Source organism: Haliotis rubra, unplaced genomic scaffold, assembly GCF_003918875.1.
Source record: "Haliotis rubra isolate DU_JTF1 unplaced genomic scaffold, ASM391887v1 Scf115, whole genome shotgun sequence".
In the NCBI taxonomy this organism is placed as follows: domain Eukaryota; kingdom Metazoa; phylum Mollusca; class Gastropoda; order Lepetellida; family Haliotidae; genus Haliotis; species Haliotis rubra.
Window position 1 is genome coordinate 1998742 of NW_025765059.1, and position 26386 is coordinate 2025127.

At 40.1% G+C, this 26386-nt stretch overlaps 2 protein-coding genes across 5 annotated transcripts in view; one reads left to right on the forward strand and one right to left on the reverse strand.

Moving 5' to 3' along the window:
- Positions 1-10215, reverse strand: part of LOC124254622 (myosin-IIIb-like) — a 53649-nt gene extending 43434 nt beyond the window's left edge. For 2 of the 4 annotated variants that reach the window (XM_046688462.1, XM_046688482.1), the window contains exons 1-3: positions 10035-10215; positions 6594-6659; positions 41-289 (exon numbers count right to left, since the gene is read on the reverse strand). In XM_046688462.1, the coding sequence (XP_046544418.1) occupies positions 41-289; positions 6594-6659; positions 10035-10145 (426 nt within the window). In that variant the 5' untranslated portion in view covers positions 10146-10215. The remainder of the gene's footprint in view (positions 1-40; positions 290-6593; positions 6660-10034) is intronic. The other 2 variants (XM_046688469.1, XM_046688476.1) reach the window with 1 other exon arrangement.
- A 7955-nt stretch (positions 10216-18170) lies between these two features.
- LOC124254653 (RIIa domain-containing protein 1-like) lies at positions 18171-25787 on the forward strand. Its single transcript, XM_046688496.1, is given in 5 exon segments — positions 18171-18377; positions 21131-21163; positions 21166-21209; positions 21569-21615; positions 24391-25787. Coding segments are annotated over 5 exon segments (339 nt in total). The 5' UTR covers positions 18171-18260; the 3' UTR covers positions 24489-25787.
- Positions 25788-26386: the final 599 nt, after the last annotated feature.

The window sequence follows — 26386 nt, forward strand, 5'->3', positions numbered from 1 at the left end:
ATTTTGTGAGATGGTGAAAGGAAGATCAATCTTAGTGTACCTGTAAAATCTGTTGCTCCAACTGCGCGGTGGACGACTGGAGATTGCCCCCACACAAACTGATCAGCTGTTTGATGATGAGCTTTGTGCTCTCAGTCTTCCCTGCCCCACTCTCCCCACTAATGAGGATGCACTGGTTGCTAGGGAGACGACCTCCCTGACCCATAAGTGATTGGTAGGCAGCATCAGCAATGGCAAAGATGTGGGGAGGGTTGCTGCTTTTCTTGGCTCCTTTGTACCTTTGAGCCACCTGACAGGACAGAGACACAGTGACATTATACAGACACAATGAGAAAACAGAGAAACAATGACATAACAGGGAAACAATGATGTGACAAGAGGCACAAAGACAGGACAGAGAAATAATGACATGATAGAGAAACAATGATGTGACAAGAGACACAATGACAGGACAGAGAAACAATGATGTGACAAGAGGCACAATGACAGGACAGAGAAACAATGATGTGACAAGAGGCACAATAACTGGTCAGAGAAACAATGAGACTGACTGACTGAGTTTAGTTTTACGCCGCTTTTAGCAATATTCCAGCAACATCACGGCCGGGGACACCAGAAATGGGCTTAACACATTGTGCCCATGTGGGGAATCGAACCCGGGTCTTCGGCGTGACGAGACAACGCTTTAACCACTAGGCTACCCCAACGCCCCAGAAACAATGAGAAAACAGAGAAACCTATGATGTGACAAGAGACACAATGACAGGACAGAAAACAATGACAAAACTGAGAAACCTATGATGTGACAAGAGGCACAATGACAGGACAGAGAAACAATGACAAAACTGAGAAACCTATAATGTGACAAGAGACACAATGACAGGACAGAGAAACAATCACAAAACAGAGAAACCTATAATGTGACAAGAGACACAATGACAGGACAGAGAAACAATCACAAAACAGAGAAACCTATAATGTGACAAGAGACACAATGACAGGACAGAGAAACAATGACAAAACAGAGAAACCTATGATGTGACAGGAGACACAATGACAGGACAGAAAACAATGAGAAAACAGAGAAACCTATGATGTGACAAGAGACACAATGACAGGACAGAGAAACAATGACAAAACAGAGAAACCTATGATGTGACAAGAGGCACAATGACAGGACAGAGAAACAATGACAAAACTGAGAAACCTATAATGTGACAAGAGACACAATGACAGGACAGAGAAACAATCACAAAACAGAGAAACCTATAATGTGACAAGAGACACAATGACAGGACAGAGAAACAATCACAAAACAGAGAAACCTATAATGTGACAAGAGACACAATGACAGGACAGAGAAACAATGACAAAACAGAGAAACCTATGATGTGACAGGAGACACAATGACAGGACAGAGAAACAATCACAAAACTGAGAAACCTATAATGTGACAAGAGACACAATGACAGGACAGAGAAACAATCACAAAACAGAGAAACCTATGATGTGACAAGAGACACAATGACAGGACAGAGAAACAATGACAAAACAGAGAAACCTATAATGTGACAAGAGACACAATGACAGGACAGAGAAACAATCACAAAACAGGGAAACCTATGATGTGACAGGAGACACAATGACAGGACAGAGAAACAATGATATGACAGAAAAACCTATAATGTGACAAGAGACACAATGACAGGACAGAGAAACAATGATATGACAGAAAAACCTATAATGTGACAAGAGACACACTGACAGGACAGAGAAACAATGACAAAACTGAGAAACCCATAATGTGACAAGAGACACAATGACAGGACAGAAAAACAATGACAAAACAGAGAAACCTATAATGTGACAAGAGACACAATGACAGGACAGAGAAACAATGACAAAACAGAGAAACCTATAATGTGACAAGAGACACAATGACAGGACAGAAAACAATGACAAAACTGAGAAACCTATGATGTGACAAGAGGCACAATGACAGGACAGAGAAACAATGACAAAACTGAGAAACCTATAATGTGACAAGAGACACAATGACAGGACAGAGAAACAATCACAAAACAGAGAAACCTATAATGTGACAAGAGACACAATGACAGGACAGAGAAACAATCACAAAACAGAGAAACCTATAATGTGACAAGAGACACAATGACAGGACAGAGAAACAATGACAAAACAGAGAAACCTATGATGTGACAGGAGACACAATGACAGGACAGAAAACAATGAGAAAACAGAGAAACCTATGATGTGACAAGAGACACAATGACAGGACAGAGAAACAATGACAAAACAGAGAAACCTATGATGTGACAAGAGGCACAATGACAGGACAGAGAAACAATGACATGACTGAGAAACCTATAATGTGACAAGAGACACAATGACAGGACAGAGAAACAATCACAAAACAGAGAAACCTATAATGTGACAAGAGACACAATGACAGGACAGAGAAACAATCACAAAACAGAGAAACCTATAATGTGACAAGAGACACAATGACAGGACAGAGAAACAATGACAAAACAGAGAAACCTATGATGTGACAGGAGACACAATGACAGGACAGAGAAACAATGATATGACAGAAAAACCTATAATGTGACAAGAGACACAATGACAGGACAGAGAAACAATGATATGACAGAGAAACCTATAATGTGACAAGAGACACAATGACAGGACAGAGAAACAATGACAAAACAGAGAAACCTATAATGTGACAAGAGACACAATGACAGGACAGAGAAACAATGACAAAACAGAGAAACCTATAATGTGTCAAGAGACACAATGACAGGACAGAGAAACAATGATATGACAGAGAAACCTATAATGTGACAAGAGACGAAATGACAGGACAGAGAAACAATGACAAAACAGAGAAACCTATAATGTGACAAGAGACACAATGACAGGACAGAAAAACAATGACAAAACAGAGAAACCTATAATGTGACAAGAGACACAATGACAGGACAGAGAAACAATCACAAAACTGAGAAACCTATAATGTGACAAGAGACACAATGACAGGACAGAGAAACAATCACAAAACAGAGAAACCTATGATGTGACAAGAGACACAATGACAGGACAGAGAAACAATGACAAAACAGAGAAACCTATAATGTGACAAGAGACACAATGACAGGACAGAGAAACAATCACAAAACAGGGAAACCTATGATGTGACAGGAGACACAATGACAGGACAGAGAAACAATGATATGACAGAAAAACCTATAATGTGACAAGAGACACACTGACAGGACAGAGAAACAATGACAAAACTGAGAAACCTATAATGTGACAAGAGACACAATGACAGGACAGAGAAACAATGACAAAACAGAGAAACCTATAATGTGACAAGAGACACAATGACAGGACAGAGAAACAATGACAAAACAGAGAAACCTATAATGTGACAAGACACACAATGACAGGACAGTGAAACAATGACAAAACAGAGAAACCTATAATGTGACAAGAGACACAATGACAGGACAGAGAAACAATGACAAAACAGAGAAACCTATAATGTGACAAGAGACACAATGACAGGACAGAGAAACAATGACAAAACAGAGAAACCTATAATGTGACAAGAGACACAATGACAGGACAGAGAAACAATGATATGACAGAGAAACCTATAATGTGACAAGAGACACAATGACAGGACAGAGAAACAATGACAAAACAGAGAAACCTATAATGTGACAAGAGACACAATGACAGGACAGAGAAACAATGACAAAACAGAGAAACCTATAATGTGACAAGAGACACAATGACAGGACAGAGAAACAATGACAAAACAGAGAAACCTATAATGTGACAAGAGACACAATGACAGGACAGAGAAACAATGACAAACAGAGAAACCTATAATGTGACAAGAGACACAATGACAGGACAGAGAAACAATGACAAAACAGAGAAACCTATAATGTGACAAGAGACACAATGACAGGACAGAGAAACAATGACAAAACAGAGAAACCTATAATGTGTCAAGAGACACAATGACAGGACAGAGAAACAATGATATGACAGAGAAACCTATAATGTGACAAGAGACACAATGACAGGACAGAGAAACAATCACAAAACAGAGAAACCTATAATGTGACAAGAGACACAATGACAGGACAGAGAAACAATGACAAAACAGAGAAACCTATAATGTGACAAGAGACACAATGACAGGACAGAGAAACAATCACAAAACAGAGAAACCTATAATGTGACAAGAGACACAATGACAGGACAGAGAAACAATCACAAAACACAAGAGACACAATAATGTGACAAGAAACACAATGACAGGACAGAGAAGGACAGATCACAAAAACAAAACAGAGAAACCTATAATGACAAGAGACACAATGACAGGACAGAGAAACAATGACAAAACAGAGAAACCTATAATGTGACAAGAGACACAATGACAGGACAGAGAAACAATCACAAAACAGAGAAACCTATAATGTGACAAGAGACACAATGACAGGACAGAGAAACAATGACAAAACAGAGAAAAACCTATAATGTGACAGACAAGAGACACAATGACAGGACAGAGAAACAATGACAAAACACAGAGAAACCTATAGAGAAAATGTGACAAGACAAGAGACACAATGACAGGACAGAGAAACAATCACAAAACAGAGAAACCTATAATGTGTCAAGAGACACAATGACAGGACAGAGAAACAATGATAAACAGAGAAACCTATAATGTGACAAGAGACACAATGACAGGACAGAGAAACAATGACAAAACAGAGAAACCTATAATGTGACAAGAGACACAATGACAGGACAGAGAAACAATGACAGGACAGAAACCTATAATGTGACAAGAGAGACAATGACAACAGAGAAAACACAAACAGAGAAACCTATAATGTGACAAGAGACACAATGACAGGACAGAAAAACAATGACAAAACAGAGAAACCTATAATGTGACAAGAGACACAATGACAGGACAGAGAAACAATCACAAAACAGAGAAACCTATAATGTGACAAGAGACACAATGACAGGACAGAGAAACAATGACAAAACAGAGAAACCTATAATGTGACAAGAGACACAATGACAGGACAGAGAAACAATGACAAAACTGAGAAACCTATAATGTGACAAGAGACACAATGACAGGACAGAGAAACAATGACAAAACTGAGAAACCTATAATGTGACAAGAGACACAATGACAGGACAGAGAAACAATCACAAAACACAGAAACCTATGATGTGACAAGAGACACAATGACAGGACAGAGAAACAATCACAAAACAGAGAAACCTATAATGTGACAAGAGACACAATGACAGGACAGAGAAACAATGATATGACAGAGAAACCTATAATGTGACAAGAGACACAATGACAGGACAGAGAAACAATCACAAAACAGAGAAACCTATGATGTGACAAGAGACACAATGACAGGACAGAGAAACAATCACAAAACAGAGAAACCTATGATGTGACAGGAGACACAATGACAGGACAGAGAAACAATGACAAAACAGAGAAACCTATAATGTGACAAGAGACACAATGACAGGACAGAGACACAATGACAGGACAGAGAAACCTATAATGTGACAAGAGACACAATGACAGGACAGAGAAACAATGATATGACAGAGAAACAATGATGTGACAAGAGACACAATGACAGGACAGAGAAACAATGATATTACAGAGAAACAATGAGACAAAACAAAGAAACAATGATGTGACAGACACAATGATCAAGTGACACAATGACATGGCAGACACAAAACGACATGCACAATGACAGCAACACAATAACAGTATCTATCAAAAGACAGTGAAATATAAATTAAAACAGTGACACAATGACTTTGAGCATGAAACTGAGATCCAATGTGATTGCATGGACACAACTATACAGTCACACAATCACGTAATGATACTTAAGGAACCTACTGCTCAAAGGGAGACATGTTCTGGTTCCCCAGCAGGAGAAGCTATGATTATCATCAGACCCCCCTGATACAAAATCTACATTGATCAGATATCTCATTACTGTTTAGTATCAAACTAATGATTCTGATAGTAATAAACCTGTAACATTCATAGTGAAATTTTCAGGTCAGAAGTAAATACTATAGGCAATCACTGATACACGATTCATTATTTAAAAACTTTGCCAAAATTGGAGAAAGATGAATAGTTAATTTGAGAACCAATGGCATTTTTCAGGTACTGTATATGACCGTAGATAATTAAGCCAAATTTTGAAAACCCCAAAAAGAAGCATGTAGAAGGGGGTCGGCTCATCTACATGTAACACTATCATCTGAAGTGAGTTATGTCCCGTCAGTGATGTCAGAGCTCCTGGACAAAAAGATCAGTGAAATCTAGAGAAGACAAATAATTTAATTTTGTTTCCATATGTTGTACAATTAACTGGCACAAAAGATAGGGTCAACTGAATTCAGTTGGTATATCTGTCTCAGCATTTCTGTCTGTGTCTCACGTAACATAGATAGACTGCTGTAATACCACTCACATCTTTGCCGTAAATCCCCAGATCCTTGTATGGGTTGACTGCTATCAGGATATCTCCAACATACGTCTGAAATAAAAAACACATTAACATTGTTTGATTTGTCACTCCTGAATAAACCAGTCTGAACCAGACTACCTACCTAAATCAGTGGCATGTGTCCCTGATCCAAAGATACATACTGGGAGTATTCCTGGTGTAAGGGGTATAAACATCTGGGGTATACTGGTGTCAAGGGTATATATACACTGGGATATTCCTGGTGTCAGAGGTATATACACTGGGATATTCCTGGTGTCAGAGGTATATACACTGGGATATTCCTGGTGTCAGGGGTATATACATTGGGATATATACCTGGAGTCAAGGGTATATACACCAGGGTATTTCTGGTGTCAGGGGTATGTACACTGGGGTATACTGGTGTCAAGGGTACATATACACTGGGATATTCCTGGTGTCAGGGGTATATACACTGGGATATTCCTGGAGTCAAGGGTATATACACCAGGGTATTCCTGGTGTCAGGGGTATATACACTGGGGTATACTGGTGTCAAGGATATATATACACCGGGGTATTCCTGGTGTCAGGGGTATATACACTGGGATATTCCTGGTGTAAGGGGTATATATACTGGGATATTCCTGGTGTCAGGGGTATATACACTGGGATATATACCTGGAGTCAAGGGTATATACACCAGGGTATTTCTGGTGTCAGGGGTATAAAGACCAGGGTATTTCTGGTGTCAGGGGTATATACACCAGGGAATTCCTGGAGTCTGGGGTATATACACTGGGGTATTCCTGGTGTCAAGGGTATATACACTGGGATATTCCTGGTGTCAGGGGTATATACACTGGGGTATTCCTGGTGTCAAGGGCATAAACACTGGGTATTCCTGGTGTCAGGGATATATACACTGGGGTATTCCTGGTGTCAGGGGTATAAACACCAGGATATTTCTGGTGTCCGGGGTATATACACTGGGGTATTCCTGGTGTCAGGGGTATATACACCAGGGTATTTCTGGTGTCAGGGGTATATACACTGGTTCATGGTGTCAAGGGTATATACACCAGGGTATTCCTGGTGTCAGGGGTATATACACCAGGGTATTCCTGGTGTCAGGGATATATACACTGGGGTATTCCTGGTGTCAGGGGTATATACACTGGGATATTCCTGGAGTCCTCGGTATATACACTGGGATATTCCTGGTGTGAGGGGTATATACACTGGGATGTTCCTGGAGTCGGGTTTATACACTGGGATATTCCTGGAGTCCGGGGTATATACACCAGGGTATTCCTGGTGTCAAGGGTATATACACTGGGATATTCCTGGTGTCAGTGGTATATACACTGGTGTATTCCTGGTGACAAGGGTATGTACACCTTGGTATTCCTGGTGACAAGGGTATGTACACCTTGGTATTCCTGGAGTCAGGGGTACATGTATTCCTGGTGTCAAGGGTATGTACACCTTGGTATTCCTGGTGTCAGGGGTACATGTATTCCTGGTGTCAAGGGTATGTACACCTTGGTATTCCTGGTGTCTGGGAAATATACACTGGGTTATTCCTGGTGTCAAGGGTATATACACTAGTGTATTCCTGGTGTAAAGGTTATACTATATAACACTGATGTATTCCTGGTGTCATGGGTATGTACACCTTGGTATTCCTGGTGTCAAGGGTATATACACCGGGATATTCCTGGTGTCAAGGGAATATACACTGGGGTATTCCTTATGTCAAGGGTATATACACCGGGGTATTCCTGGTGTCAGGGGTATATACACTGGGGTATTCCTGGAGTCAGGGGTATATACACCGGTGTATTGCTGTTGTCAGAGGTATATACACTGGGGTATTCCTGGTGTCAGGGGTATATACACTGGGATATTCCTGGTGTCAAGGATATACACCGGTGTATTCCTGGTGTAAATGTTATACTATATAACACCGATGTATTCCTGGTGTCAAGGGTATATACCACCTTGGTATTCCTGGTGTCTGGGGTATATAAACCGGGGTATTCCTGGTGTCAGGGGTATATACACTGGGATATTCCTGGTGTCAGGGGTCTATACACCAGTGTATTCCTGGTGTCAGGGGTACATACACTTAGCTATTCCTGTACAAAGTTCAAAGCATTCATACTCCAGTTATATATCCATTATGAGGAAGTCATTACTTAAATAGATACATGTTTCCCTGCTGAGTACCTTTGTTCCATTATATCAAATATTATTTTAACAGGGGTTTTGTAATTGCAATGTATTTTCAAAATTTTAAAGTATTCATCATTAATGTTTTCATTTTTTAGTACACATGTGCCAACATATTTATGTTTATTGTTTAGTATTCATCAAAACACGTAGTCATATTTAATTAAATAATGCATGTACAAATATTTTCTGTCGAAAATTGCAATGATGAAACCATTAAGAGAGTCAAAGTGACATGTGATATCCTTGTTTGTAAGAGACAGCCAATCAATCATCACCAGGACATTGAGACATGAGGACTTGACAATGATCACACTCACCTTGCAGTGTGACCCCATTAACCCTCGGGGTATGTCCTACAACCCGTCCCTAACCCACAGGAAGACACAGATAATGTTTATATTGTCCCCGTACACACTCTCACTTCTATCTGATTTCTTTCTGCTTAGATGACATTTGTCTCATATATTTAAAAAAAAAAAGATTTTAGTGTTATTCATATAAACTCTCAAGAGTAAAACTTTCTATCATGTTTAAATGTGAACATATTGTGTGTGATCAGTATTATTCAGCTTACCACTATCAGTACACCAAAGTGTACTGGAATGTCTAATTATATTATTAACTTATTAACTTATGAACCATATCACCAACAATACATTAGGGTTAGTCAGGGCGGATACAGCTTTTTTGAGTGGGGGTGGGTTTGCACAATATTGAGAAAAGGGAGGATGCACACTTCATTGTTCCAATGGTCATTTAATAAACTTTCAGGAGAAAAGGGGCGGGGGCGCACCTCCCCCCTTCTGGGTCCGCATATGTTAATAGAGAAATGAGTAACACCATTTATAACTTATATAACCTGTCGCATTTTCTTAGAATACGTCTTCCACCAGGCCGACGTGAATTTACTTCCTAGTTGGTTGATAATGTGTCACCCATATCTGTCATGTCAATGGCATACATTGTCATGGGTGTTGACATTAAAACAATGTACACATACCGTGCCATTGACTATATTCTATTCAAATTTTGCATTCGTGTCAAATACGAGGACTATGATCTGTTATCAGCTTGCCCCTCAACATGTTCAAGACACTTGATAAGAACGACTACCCGTTCCAGTCAAGACTAAACTTCAAGGCTACCCGTTCCAGTCAATGACTTCGTGGCTCGCAAATGTCTCAAGAACAACAGCTTTCAACTCACGTATATTCGACCTTTCCTGTATCTTTCACGCAATTCTCCCAGTAGAATTTGCTCGTCAAGTTTTGCCAAAGTGGCCAAATCGTCAACGTCTCCAACAGGCGGTCTGTCCATGTTTACTTCTGAACTGAATGTCGCGTCTTGATCATCGAAGTGGGCTGGGCTGGCCGGATCGCGTGCAGGGCTAAATATAGTAATAATACTCTTCACCCAACACGACGCGTGACGTCACAGTTGATATCATTTATGCACACCGCAATCCAAATTCATGTCTTAGTGGCTCGCGTTACCTTCGCACGTCACTTGCGTAGATCCATGTAGATATAAAGAGTCAAACGCACTTGTGTCGACTCATGTATTGTGAGTGTGAGCAATTCTTGGTAAACATTATTGAAGGGGATTGGAATTTAAAACTTATAGTCACGAGTGCAACTCACCCACAGAACGCAGTCTCTAAGTGAAAAAAAAATGGCCTGGCGAACGTTAACTCATCTATAGTTAGGGAATCAAAGTTAGTGTCAACATACAGTTAATTAGATTGTATTACTCAGTACATAGGCTTGACGTAATGCTGCTGTTTGTTGACCGCGCTATGATTCACTTCAGACCTTCAATATTTCTATAAAAGGTGACTCTTTAGGTAATGCTTCGTGGAGGAAATGCGCATCTATTTCCACTTATTGATTTGAGTTTATCGTGACTGTTAATCACATGTGCTATCATACACACTTACTGGGTAATAAAACCATAAGTACATTTAGAGTGACAGGCTCGCTGACTTGGTCGACACATGTCATCGGTTCCCAATTGCGCAAATCAATGCTCATGCTGTTGATCACTGGATTGTCTGGTCCAGACTCGTTTATTTACAGACCGCTGCCATATAGCTGGAATATTGCTGAGTGCGGAGTAAATCTGAACACAATCAATTTAGAGTGAAAGTTTCATAACACAATTCGGTGTTAGTCTGTCACTTATCTCAGATTTAGATGTCTGTGTCGTATCTTGACAACGATGATTAAGGAACCCAAGACCATGTATGTACCCTAGAAAGGACTGGAATTTATATATTCAGGTGCAATATATGCTTGTAAACAGAGCGTAGAGCGCAAGGAGTGAATGTAATTAGACTCCACAATCACTAATATCCCATATATTTCAAGGCGTCCCGTAAATATTTAGGTTTAGTCCAAGTGAGCCTGTGCATGACAGCATGAGCAACGGTCCATTCTTCCCGGATAAGATAGCATGCGATTCACCACCCGACACTCCCTCATATTAGGGGTTTAAGACCTATACTAACCCGGAAGTTCCTCGAAGGTCGTACGCCAAAGAGGGACTTGTTTGTATTGATATTATCATGTCACAATGAGACCAGTGCTGTTAACCTATAAACCTTTCCATCGACATATTGATTTTGTGCGCTTCGGTAAATCCCTCGAAGTTTGGTGTAAAGTAAGGTTATCAATGATATCCCTGTGTAGCCACTAACTAACGCTGCCTGTGGAGACCACTAAAATACCGTTTGATTTTGTTGTCTATATTTTAACGAAAGTGAAATGTTAATATTAAGCATGATGTCTCCCCACAATATTCCAACCATGTCACAGTGGCATGAGGCTGAGAATGGGTTTTGCAGACTATATATAGTTATATACCTATGTAAGGAATCGAACTCCGGTCTTCGACGCGTCCATCCAGATAGCATTCGGACGTTGGGCCAACATTGGCAAAGTTGGCAAAACCATTGCCAACGTTGGGCCAACATCTGAATGCTATCTAGGGAGTGGACGCATTAACTACAAGGCAAAACCATCGCCATGTCTGAAAGTCATAACCAGAGTTGCTATGGGTACGCAGCAGTGACAACTTTATCATCACACAATGGCGTCAGTAAGGAAAACATAGCACATGAACGGGTTCTGTATAAATGGGGATTAAGTATTTCTATCCGTACGATCAATATCGAAACTAAATGTCGTGACAACACTATGTGACGGACTTAAAACGACGTTGGCAATGCCGATAGAGAGGTCAGGCTCATGTCTGAGCGTCGGACCAAGTAGATAAAGTTATGGTGTTCATGATTATTGAATGTGTGCGTATGTGCGTAAACGTGTTTGTACAAGTCCGGTTTCGTAGCGCTATAACTTGTATGTTCCACTCACAAACATTACAAGACTTCAAGCCGAACAATTCTTGTTTTTGTTTGGTTAATGCCGAGCGCCTTTAACAATAAGTACCGTCCTCTAACGTCTTTTTGGAAGACCCGGATAGAACCACTTGACCACGCGTTTAAATTTTATGGGATGGTCAGGGTGATTGACTAGGTTGCCGTGGTACTTGAAATGTGACTGACTGACTTAGGTTTTACGCCGCTTTTAGCAATATTCCAGCAACATCACGGCGGGGGACACCAAAAATGGGCTTCACACATTGTGCCCATGTGGGGATTCGAACGCTTTAACCATTAGGCTACCCCACCGCCCCACTTGAAATGTGAATGATAATATGACGCACTGCATGGTCTTTCTGTCCTGGGCCCAAGCCCGCTGCGATGAACTGGAATTATCCTGATAATAACACAACGCGTCATCGATGTAGCGATTCACTGTAAGAATGCCTTGAACCACCACTAGCTCTGATCTACCAGTGTAGGACATGGCTCCCCACACCATGAAGCTTTCCCGACCAAATCTGTCCACTTGTCGAACGCAGTTCGGCGCAAAACGTTCATAGACACGTCTCCCATCCCGTCGTCCCAGGAGGAAACGCGATTCATCACTGAACCAAACGCGTTCCCCAGGTTCCATGCCTGTACCCTGTTGCACAAATGGGCACGTCGTTGTCTGTGTATTCGTGTCAGGGCAGGTCCAACATTTGGTCGATATCCCCGAATTCCCACTTCTCTCAGACGATTTCGGATGGTTGGTCGGAAATTCTTCGAAGACCAGGCACGTGTCCTGCAGTGTCCATTAACTGCTGTAGCAAATCGGTGACGTAGGTGAAACACCCGGATGAATCGGTTCTGAGCAGGAGTATTCACTCTTGGTGTTCCACTTTTGGGACGATCTTGGGGCGATGTCATAATCGAGATATGGTGTTGTGGTGGACGTTGAAGTGTCTTGCAACGGCAGACTGAGACCCTGCTTCCAAACGTCGGCGCTATTTCGGTCAGTAGCATTCAATCTTGGCATTTTTTTGTCTTCGTTTACGTCGTAAATTTCGAAATGAAATGATGCATTTGGTTTTATAGTCGATGTCTCTACCCATGTGTCCGACACATTGCACATGCTCTACCAGGAAAACCTTTTTTCTGCTTGCACTTTTTATGTATCGTTTTCATATTTCTTACAAACGTTTACAAACACTTTTTTGATGCGTTTGTGCGCAATACACAACAACCACGGCATGTTTAACTGGATTCAAACAATAGGAATTGTCTGACTGACGATTGCTGTAAAAAAATATATTATCGAAATGAACTGATGAAAATGAATATGCGTTTCTTTCTTCTTTTTTGTTTGGAGAGTGTATACACCATTGTAAATGGCACTTACAAGCAATCACCTGACATATTATACACCATGGTAAAAATCATTATCCAGCCTAATGTAAGAATGTTGAGTTTTGATTGGTTCACGTGACTCTGATAACATACCATGTACACCCGTCTCGATCCGCGAGCAGGGAGTACAAAAGTGGTATTATTCCGCCACGCCTCGGTGACCACGCGAAGTGAGAAAAGCGTTCATCGCCAAGCCTTTAGTAACGTGCGCTGCATTGAGGTCAGTCGATCAGCTGGAGTCAACATGGCAGCGAGGAAACGTTTTGCCATAACAATTGAGAATTTTCTTTTCTTTTCTTTTCATTTAGTAAAAACATTCGGCTAGATAAATGCGTTATCACATCGTGTATCGGGAAATACGGGGTTTTATCAGTCCCGAGTAAGGAAGCCGCCTATGGTAAACTAGGTCGTAACGTTACGAACGCTTTGTGGATCGTAGGTTTGACTGACTGACTGACTGAGTTTAGTTTTACGCCGCTTTTAGCAATATTCCAGCAATATCACGGCGGGGAACACCAGAAATGGGCTAAACACCCCACCGCCCCCGTAGGTTTGAAGAAATATAGTGCTTAAGTTCTGTTATATGACGGATACGGATGTAACCACATAAGCTCATCTTAAGATAGATGTGTGTTGGTTATAGAAGCAGTCAACAATATCTACTCAGGACGTGCATACGAGTTAGTGGAGCTATAACATGTGTTTCTATCAACTCCACTGGGACATAATGACACACTCATAAGTCAGGTCATAAGCGTTACCTTCTACCACAGCAGTTACTTTAATAGACGTCCGTCCGTTCATCGATCGTTTCATATCAGATTACCTGTACGTCACTTTGTCAGCTAATACCATGTGCGTTTTCACATCGCTTCCACCCAATCTGAAATATTTGGATAATAGTTTAGCTCGAAAGTAAACATTGACTCACTCTCGAACTGAAATACCGTATTTCCTCTTCAAGACGACGATGGGGCCTGTTGCATAAACGCTCCAGTATATATTAATTTTTAATTGTTTGATAAATTTACAAAGTACGTAATTCATTCCGAGTCAGTAGCTTAAACGAAAACCTTTGTCTGGTGTTTCACAAAGCATGGCAGTGCAATTTCAGAATGTTTTGTAAAGATCTCTTCCGCATTGGCCTGCCAAACCGGTTTTCTTTAGTACATCTCCCCGAACAAAGGGGTAGTCTGTATTGATATTCCATACTTGAGCAATGTTTTCCCGACCTTTCAACATAAAGCATTCTTTTTAAGTATGACACTGCTGTAATTGCGCCGACTGTGTTGTAAACACGGAACCGGATACTTTCTGCACTCTGATGTAACACACACACACACACACACACACCATCCCCCAAACAGACATGGGGTCTCGGTTAAATGTATACAAGGAAGTGTTGAAGCAATTCTTTGATAGTAGGTCATTGTGTATTTCAAAATCTGGATCGAATATACTTGTGGCACCCCAGAGTGTATAGGATAGAAACATGTAAGGCCGAAAACAGAATTTTGTTTTTAGTCTTTTGGTATAGGCTAATGTGATGTGAGGACCTAAACATTAATATTGTTTTGATTGTTGCTTTCCATACAAGTTTACTTGTATGAGATTCTGGGGTAGTCCAGTGGTTGAAGCGTTCGGTCATGCATCTCTGAATGAATGTTTTCGTCTTGACAGTGTTGTCAGAGCCATTATTAAATTTGGATTCAGATGCACTGCGCACCACACCCCCGTTGGAAATCACGTTATGCATGCTGACGAATCCATGCTTATCTGCTTCAATTAATGATTTTATTTAGATTTATTTCCTTATAGCCTCACTGCTGACATTCCTTCCTTCTTTATCCCATCCTGCCAACAAATTAACCGATATATTGATTTGATTTTATGTATCTGTGATAACCCGGCACTCAGTCAGTGTGGATATCACCTATTTTGTTCTGGGGTGGTAGGGGGTTATCACGTTTGTACGCATGTATTGGGGGTGTGTGGGAATTTTGTACATAATAATATTAATAAACTAGGATTGCCTCCTTGGCAATACTGACGGTCTTCAGACTTCCCCATACACTCCCCGTGGCTACCTTTACTTGTACTGTTTCTTTGGACGCCAGCTGGAGCGCCCATTACAGTGTTTTGGAGATTAATTTGGCATTGATTCAATGCTGCTTACACAAACGGAAAAATAACAAACTGCAGAAAAACAAACAGGAAGACACAGTCAAACAAAGCAAATAATACAGCAATATCTACAGACATATACTAAAAGAGATTACTGGTAAATCTTGTAGATTTTGTTGTGGTAAAAAAATCAAGCGTATTCCTGTCACAGTCAGGCTGGTAAGCAAACTGCTGGAGAGATCACATCCTGGCAATTACAGAACACTAATTGTTTTGACTGTAGACCTAAGAACAACGGAGTTACGGCCTGTTAAAGAGGGAACTATTTCTGTGGGCACTAGAAAACCAGGAAGCGGTGATAGTTGCTAGATTTTACGACGCTTCCTCCAGCTATCTCACAACTGTCGCAACTGACAAAAATGCGAAATCCTAATGTCCCTCCCTGTTTGTGGCGTTCATTCCATGAGCAATCCATGAGCAATCATGCTGAAGTATAAGACCTAAATGTTTATGACTTTGTACGGAATTAATGACATTACCATTCATGGTTAGGTTCGGCATTGGAGTTGGTTGCAATTTACGAGTAAAGCATATTGACTCTGTCTTATTGGGATTAAAAGATACTTGCCATTTTTCTGCCCATTCGGCAATTCGCTGTAAGTCATCGCTCATTACAATAGCAGTTACCCAGGATCATCAATGATCGCATATAAAGAAGTATCATCCGCAAAAAGGCGTATATTACTATTTATACCTTCAACTATATCATTTATATAAACAATAAACAAGAGCGGCCCCAATACTGAACCCTGGGGTACTCCAGCAAATACAGCTTTAGTATCAGATCTAAATCCATTAATTACGACACGTTGTTCTCTATATATCCAAGATAACTCTCTAACCATTTTAACAAATTACCCTTTATACCATATCTTTTTAATTTATAAATGATACCCTTGTGCCAAACCCTGTCGAATGCTTTGCTTACATCACAAAATACTTCTCTTATTTCCTTTCCTTTATCTACTGCACCGGCAATAAAATCATATAAATACGTTAGTTGATTAACAGTAGAATCGCCTGGTTTAAATCCTGATTGTAGATTAGAAACTATGTCGTTATCTCTGAAATAATTGAAGACGTGTTTGAAAACGCACTTTTCAAAACTTTTAGCCAGACAACTTGTGAGTGCAACGGGTCTATAATTGGAACAGTCATTTATACTACCTTTTTTGTGAATGGGAACGACAGAGGCTTCCTTCCAAACTTGAGGAAAGGTATTTTCAGAAAGGGATTGGTTAAAGACATCTGATAGTGGGGCAGCCAACAATCGAGCGTTCATTTTCAGAAACTTATTGCTAATTCCGTCTGGGCCTATTGCTGTTGTAGTATCTACAAAAGAAAGAATATCATAAACTTCGTTTTGGTTCAGATAAACGTCACTTAAAGAATTATCAGTATACGAAACAACCTCTTCAATATCCCTGTCTGGATAACTAACTTTTGTTTGATTTGTGAAATATTCATTCATTATATTTGCAATTTCAGTGCTATCGTCATAACGTTGATCATTATTTAATACTGGAGGAAAGGAGCTTGATGATTTTTTGCCTTTTGTATAATTTTTAATCGGAGGCCACCAAACTTTGGTTCCATGCTTGTCATTAATTAATTTATCAATTTTGTCTGTATGTAATTGTTTAGCCATTCTGACGGATGATGCAGCTTTATTTCTGTATAGTCTGCCGAAGACCCGGGTTCGAATCCCCACATGGGTACAATGTGTGAAGCCCATTTCTGGTGTTCCCCCACCGTGATGTAGCTGGAATATTGCTAAAAGCGGCGTAAAACCAAACTCAGTCAGTCAGTCAGTCTGTATAGTCTGAATTTTGTCCAATCGGAAGGTAAGTTGCGCCGTTTAGCAATCTTCTGTAAGCGATTACGTTTTCGGATCAAACTCCAAGTTTCGTTGTTCATCCATGGCACATCTTTTGTCCTGATAGTGACAATTTTGTTAGGCACGTGTTTGTTACATAGATTAATTATAGTATTGTTTAGCGTGTTACTTACGTTGTACATACATTTTAGGGGGGTCATTCACATTGTACATGCTTCTCAATAAAAATCATCATCACCCCCTATCTATAAATTATGAACGTTGCCTTACATAGCAGAGATCATATATTTATAATGTTCAGTAGATCTACATTTATAAGTGATCGAGTGTTCGAAACGTAAAGAAAAAAACCTACGTTTCTTACATATTTCCAAACATGTTTTCAGTTTGTTTTAGCAAATTCGATTATACATAATTAATTGAACTCTGTCACCATTTTGATAGAAACGATATTATGTATATAAATATATTGTCGCGAGTTTCAAACAGCAAAACTTCTTCGCAGTGCCGTTAGGGGGCGCTTTCGAAGTATACAGCTTTGCGGAAACACCACAGCGCCGCTAGGTGTCGTTTGCACCACACTGACTGTAGCCAGGCACTGCGGAAGAGTTTGGAACTCATCGTCAAGGAATATTTCAAAATGGCGGATCAACCCAAACATAATGCTCCTCACGGAATGGAACCGTACGATTTGGGTAAAACTTCGGACCTTGGTGCCCTCAGCGCAGAGCAGCAGGAGAGACTAAACAAGTTTAAGGTTAGATTTTGATAGAAATGCATTTTCCATAGTGACATGAATAGACATTGGATATGCATGTTGATTTTCAGAAAGTGTTCGGTTTTCGATCAAAACAAAGCTGACAGTTCGTTGGTTGCAAAGGCACTGCGGAAACTGATTAAACGGAAAGAGTTCCTTCCGTTCGCCCAACCATAAACCTAACTCTACCTAACCCTCAACCTTATCTTAAACCTAACCCTAACTTAAATTTTGGACTTTTAGTCATTTTGTGAGTTCTCTAGTAACTGTTGTGTTAAGTTTTGGTAATAATTTTAGTATATTTATAAATATTATTTGGGATGGGGGAACGGGAGGAACTCTTACCGATTAAACATAATTCTCCATACAACTCTATCTATTGCTATGTCATGTATGTGAACAGGCCACAGTCAGTTCTTGACACGTTTTACGTATTATATATGAATGAAATGTCAACAGATCACTGTCTTAAAATTGGATGTTTGGCATCTATGGTTGTTTGAAATTGAAGATATCCATAAAGCCGCGTCCCCAAAGCACAACAACATCACTGTAAGAAAGTTAGGCGAACAAAACTAGAGAAAATATAATGCGTTTGTTTAGTTAAACGTTAAAAAAACTCACAAATGATATCAAAACCACTTATGATCATCTACAATATATCAAATATAAAAAGAATTCATGAAATACAAAGTAATTTGACTTTGGTTACTAAAAATAACGGTACACCTACAGAATACCGGATACCTATCAGCCATATTGTTTAGTGTCACGTCAGCCTATCCCAAAACCTTACCCTAAACCTAAGTAAACTTGCGTGCTTTCAAAGCTGGCGGAAGGTTTTATGATGTGTGGGCAAATCCCATCTATATTAGCCAGTTACTAACATATTACATCATGCTCATCCTGCACCTAGCTGAATTTATGTAAAAATATACAGATGTAAATTTGCTATTCTCTTTCTCCAAACTAGACACTATTCAAATTGCAAACTGATATAATAATAAAAGTGTTGTGATGATTGTCAGACAAAAACTATGTTCAGTGACTAATCAGTTAACAGTTTCGTTGGTCCGAACAAATAATATTCCATTATAATAGCATGCATGTAATGCGCTATTTTCAATTTACAACATGCTCAAAGCGCAAGACATAGAAGTATATACAAAACCAGGGCTCCAGATAAGGGCCGTATCAGCGATACGGAAGGAAATAATTTAGAAAACATAGCAGATACGCACCACGACAATGGTGTACGTTCTTAGAATCATTTACAGACGTATTTATCGGAAAAAGTATTGTTTTATTGTTTATTGACCTGGTTACACAAGACTTGCAATGTTGTGGTGCATACATGAATCGAAACACAAGACTCCATTAAATTCCATTCAGGGGTTAGAATAGGGAGTAGTTGGTTCCAGGTTGTAGAGGTAGCATACGAAAATGACCTTTCACAATATGTAGAAGTCCTCACAGTTGGGATAACGCGGAAACATTTATCCTGAGAATGGAGAGAGCGAGATGGGCGGTGCTGTGTGAGGGACTGGGCCAGATGGGAAACGTGACCATCCAGTGACACATCTGAGTCGATAATTACACCAAGGTCTTTGACCTTGTCAGCAATTTGGATGTTTGTATTATCAAACTCGAAAAGTGTAAGACCACACTGTGATCTCCTTTTCTGTGACCCTAGGACAATGCCTTCCGTCTTGTCACTATTCAGTTTTAGTTTGTTGTAATACATCCACGCCTTGATGTCCTCACAACATATGCTGAATTCACTCAAAGCTCTGCGCCTGAAGTGGCATTGACTCTATGAATCTGTAGACTTGAGAGTCATCAGCATAGTGATGTCTATCCACTTCATGTCTTTCCACGACACTTCCAAGCTCCTTCATATACAAGGTGATAAGAACCGGTCCTATTATAAAGACGGATCCTTGGGGAATCTGGGTCAGATGACCATTTGTCAATGATTACACACTGACTTCTATCAGACAGGTATGATTTAAACCACTCTAAAGCTGTTCCATTGATGAGAAATTCCAACCTCAGACGTTCCAGGAGTTTGCAGTGATCGATGGTGTCAAACGCACTGCTTAGGTCAAGAAGTACCAAAACTGCAAGCTTCTTATTATCAATGCCTAGCCGAATATCACTAATCACTTTCAGCAATGCAGTCTCTGTGCTGTGATGGGTATGGAATGCAGACTAGAGATGATCATGAAGGTCATGTTTATCTAGATGTTCAGTAGTCATGTGCATACAGCACGCTCAACTAACTTGGAAACATAACTGAGATGAGATACTGGCCGGTAGTTGCTCAGCAGATCTGAGTCTACTTGGGCCTTTTCAGGAGTGGCTTCACTGGGGCTGACTTAAAGGAAGACGGCACTATTCCATATTCAACACTAGTGTTGAATATTTTTGTAAGAATCGGAATTAAAGGATCAATGTTGTCAAGGATGATGGGTGTCGGCACAGGGTCCAAATCACAGGAAGTGGGATTGGACTTCCCGATAATTTTCAATACTTCATCGCAAGTGAATTCGTTAAAGGTCACCAGTTTCTCCGAGCAAGTATCACTAAGTTCACTAGAGTAGGCCTATTGTCATTGGCCTATAGTGCATTGTGCTGTTTTTGAAGTACAGAGAAGTACAGAGACATAATTGATTTAGTTCTAGTATGAAACATTTGCTGAATACTAATGCAAATACAAATAGATAAAGCATTATGAATTGTTTTGGTTGCAGGTGCAGACACGGATGGCAAATGAGAAGTATCTACGCGCGACCACCCGGAGGTTGAGTGTTTGCTGGCTGGCTTCCTGGGGTAAGGTCATCCATGGATGTGTCAGACACAGACGTTTAATGAACTATCAATTCCTTGATTTCCTGATGCATATTTCTGAGAAAGCATAGGTCCCGTGTAACCATGGTAATCCATGCTTGTTGCACTCAAGCATGCCCAGATCCTTGGTGCTGCTATCAGCCCTTAGTTGTTGATTGTTTACACTTGACATAGTTGGCTGTTAATGACTACAGCAGTGAACAACATTCATTCACTGCTTTAAGTTGCTTATATTACTCAAACCATTAATAGTTGCTTTTCATAATATCAAATGGAAATCCTGTGTTCCCAGTGAATGTATAATGTGTTAGTTTATTTTGAACCTGATTTTCTGTTTCTAGCGATGTTCTGAAGAAGAGACCCGACAACATCCGTGAATTTGCTGCAGGTGAGAGATGGGGAACTGTTCATGGGGAGGAGTGAAATCTAGATTCACAGCTGACCATGTAATCCAGTGGCTTAAACTGTAGTGAGAATGAGTGAGCATGTGACACAGTGTGGTGAACACATACACTGTATTATTTAGAAAATGAAATTCAATTGGAAAATGCATCCCTTGTGTGTGTCCAATACCTGCATTTATAAACTGACACATTTCATCACGACATGTTGGTGTTAATGCACATTCTGCGAAGCGTGACATTAACTTAGCACTATCTGGGTATAGAGTATGTTGGTATGAGTCTATCAGGCAGTTATGACAGTCACCAACTTTGTATGCAGTAGTGGTGGCCGATTATGAAATAATGAAGATTGGTGAGTGCCTAAGCGACCAAGCAAGATTATGACAATCGAACACAACCAATTTGGGAACACTTGTTTGCATCAACAATATTTTACACAAGGTTGGTTTTGTCTGTGTCATTAAATTTACATTTCATAAGCACTACAAGCTCGTTCCAAGTCATGATTGAATTTATCTTAAAGAATCCAGGAAATCTGTGTTCCTAACATACTAATCATCCTTTAAATATGCGAAATTTGCCAATGGATTTTGTGCAATTTGCAAAGACCCAAATTACTACATGTTTTTTCTTTGTGTGTGCATTAACAAAGATAACAGGCACATTTGATAAATGACGCCAAACCAATTATTTTACGAGGATTGATCGAGTTGTAATGAACCAATCATCAATTATTTAACCAATTCCAAACACTAGTTTGCAGTATCTTCTCATCACCATGATCACCTCTGTTCTTTCAGACTGTCATGAATTGTTGCAGAAACTGTAGTGAATACATGATAAAAGAGAACATTTTGCTTATTTTCAAATACAGTTAGTTAGAAAAGAAATGACTGATATATAGTCTATGTAATGTCAAGTGCTGTATCATGTGTAATGGTATTCTATATCTGCCGTCTTGGTGTTGTGGTTTGTCTATTAACATGATTAATTGGTTGGTTGTTTAACGCCACACTCAGCAATATTCCAGCTATATGGTAGCAGTCTGTAAATAATCGAGTCTAGACCAGACAATCAAGTGATCAGCATGAGCATCAATCTACACAATTGAGATACAATGGCATGTGTCAACCATGTCAGCGAGCCTGACAGCCTGATCCCGTCAGTCGCCACAACAAGCATGGGTGACTGAAGATCAATTCTAACCCGGAAACTTGATTAATAAGATAGTGTTATTAAATTGAACAGATAGGGTCATTCACAATGGTCATGATTCACAATGGTATCATGATGTCACAATGGTATCATGATGTGTATTCAGCGAGGGTTCGTCATTCACATAAAATTGGTGATCAATTCATATTTCACGTCTATTCAGGAGACCCTTTTGTCAATGTCATGCTTCTGAAATATGTCTTTAAAATGTCGACACCTGTAAGCATTGTAAGTGAGTGAGTGAGTTTTGTTTACGCCGTTTTTAACAATATTCACGCCATATCACGACGGGGATACACCACAAATGGGCTTCACACATTGTACCCAGTTGGGGAATCGAACTCGGGTTGTCAGCATGACGAGCGAAGGCTTTAACCACTAGGCTACCCCACCGCCCCTGTAAGCCTTGTAAGGAGTGCAAGGGGAGCATAGTGGTTAATGCGTTCTCTCGTCACACTAGAGACGTGGGTTCAATTCCTCACATGGTTACATTATATTGCTGGAATAATACTAAACATGGCATAAAACCATACTCAGTGTAAGCATGGTAAGACATGTATGTACTTTATGTGTGGACACCCTTGTAGGATGTCTGTATGTATGGTATGTGTAGACACCTGTATGACATGTACATTGTGTGTTAACATCTGTATGACGTGTATGTTCTTAATGTGTAGATGTCAGTATGACATTTGTAGGTACTACTTATGAGTAGATGCTTGTATGACATGTATAAGTCCTTTGTCGTGTTTATGTGTAGACACCTGTATGATATGTTTGTGTTTTATGTGTTGACACCTGTGTGATGCGTGTACTTTATGTTTAGACACCTGTAGGATGTGTGTACTTCGTGTGTTGACCCCTATATGGCGTGTTTGTATTTATGTGTAGACACCTGTATGGTCTGTGTATTAAAAGTGTAGTCACCTGTAGGAGTGTGTACCTCGTGTGTTGACCCCTATATGGCGTGTTTGTATTTATGTGTAGACACCTCCTATGGTCTGTATTACAAGTGTGTGTACCTCGTGTGTTGACCCCTATATGGCATGTTTGTATTTATGTGTAGACACCTGTATGGTCTGTGTATTAAAAGTGTAGTCACCTGTAGGACTGTGTACCTCGTGTGTTGACCCCTATATGGCGTGTTTGTATTTATGTGTAGACACCTGTATGGTCTGTGTATTAAAAGTGTATTACCCCTATAAGTGTAGTCACCTGTGTATTAAAAGTGGACCTGTGTGTACCTCGTGTGTTGACCCCTATATGGCGTGTTTGTATTTATGTGTAGACACCTGTATGGTCTGTATTAAAAGTGTAGTCACCTGTAGGAGTGTGTACCTCGTGTGTTGACCCCTATATGGCTTTATGTTTAGACACCTGTAGGTTTGTATTTATGTGTAGACACTCTCTGTATATTATGGTAGGATGTGTATTACCCCTAAGTTTGTAGTCACCTGTATGGTCTGTATTAAAAGTGTAGTCACCTGTAGGATGTGTGTACCTCGTGTGTTGACCCCTACTTAATGTATGTTCATTGCTTGTAGACTACTTCACGGAACCAGGTCTTCCAGACAAAGTTCAGACACAACTGGAGGAGAGACAGGCCAAGATCAAACAGAACCGTATACTGCAGAAGATTTAAATGGCAGCACGACCAGTGCCTGATTACGGCTGGCATCTGATGTGATCAGCAGCGTGGACCAATGTTCTATCATATATCTCAAACATGTTGTATATCAAATGTCAGTTATTTAAAAAGATAAATTTTGTCAATTGTAAAGCCTATTAATTTGGGATACAACAAGGAAATTTATGTCAGTAACCATGCAAATAATGTTTGCTCGAGAGCTTCCCCCATTTCCACAGTGTTTGTATTCTACTGATGGTATTAACTTGTTAAGTGTTGGATTTTAAAGGTCTCACAAATTCCTTTTGCTGTGTGGAAGTTGCCATAATGTTGTCCGTCATTGTCTGCATGACTGTTGAGCTCTGTTGGACCAAACACGCAAGATGACCATTATGTGTGTTGCTGGGTAATACATAACTTGTGGAGCGTCCAGTGTGTTGTCCAGTTACCTTCCAGTGCCTGTGTGTATGAATGGGAGGTTTGTCATCATTGTCATATCTCAGGCAGTCCTTTACCTTTTGTGCATAATCCTCTGTATTATTTACCAGTTTTATTTATCACGTTTATTTTTATTTTGATACTTTGTCATGTTCCATTTTTCCTTCTCCTGTTCAATTTTTCTTTCTCCTATATATCTGGTCTAACTGAATGCTGGAAGAATGGCAGGGTCTGACAGAAAATATGAGGGGTGTGGGTGGGGAGAGGGTTTTAGAAAGGGGAGACAAATCTTGCTGTCTTGAAGGGGGCCGATCAGTTCATGTTATCCTTCTCAGTGGATGTTGTGTAACACTGACATTAATAGCAACGGTCAACATTTAAACCATTAGTCATGTAAATAATTTGGATCTTCAAAGCTGTCAATTTTCTATATATTCAGTCAAATCAGCTAAAAATGATTCCAAGATATGATTTCATGCAAGCCTAAATTCTGTTTTGCATGCACTGTGTTAACCGCCCCCATGGGCTCTGACCTCTTGTTGTCAAGAAAAGGGTTTATCGCATATGATATTTCCTTAGAGGGTATGTAAACCACATGATAATGTTTCATACTGCATGGTAGATGTCATTCATGTTGGTATTGATAGTTCAGACCAGACTCTGGTGTTGTCAACAGGAGGGTGAAGCTGCCACTCCATCAGTGCCTGTTTGCAATGCTGAGCAACTTCTATCGCACTCAGAGCTTTTGTCTCACTTCACTGAAAGCCATCGACATGAGAGTGAGACAGTGATATGTTTTTAACATAGTTTTGTGATATGTATTATTCTTGTTGCTTCTAATTTATACAAAAGTGAATAAAAACTGGTACTTGTGAATGGTGTTGGTGTGTTTCTTTCTGCCAGGCATTAGCAGACAGAGGTTGTCATGGTGATAGATGCTATATGTCCAGTAAATGCATACAGTGGCCTAGCTCTCTACCCACAGTGAAGTTCCAGTGCAAAATGTGAGTGAGTATGGTTTTACAGTGCATTTCGCAATACTCCAGCAACACCAGGGGGACACCAGAAATGGGCGTCACAAATCGAACCGCGTCACACATCGTACCTATGTGGGGAATCGAACCCGGGTCTTCGGCTTGACGAGTGGATACTTTAACCACTGGTTTACCCCACCGCCCCTCCAGTGCGAAATATGCTTCCCCCATCTTAATGACATCTTTATGACTGTCTTTGATTCAATCTTTCATTGTTATGGAACGTTAACCATTGCTCGGGATGTCAAGTGTTTGTGTCAAGTGTTTATGTCTCTTGCTCAGACATATTTTGTCCGGATGTCGTGTAATACAGCTGATGTATTGTTGATGTCATGTACAGCCTCACTCCTCCTCTGAATGCAAGTGAGAATTCTGCAATTCTGGGATTCTCCAATATTCATTTATTGGGTAATGGACCTTTTGTTTTGATTTAAGGAAGGA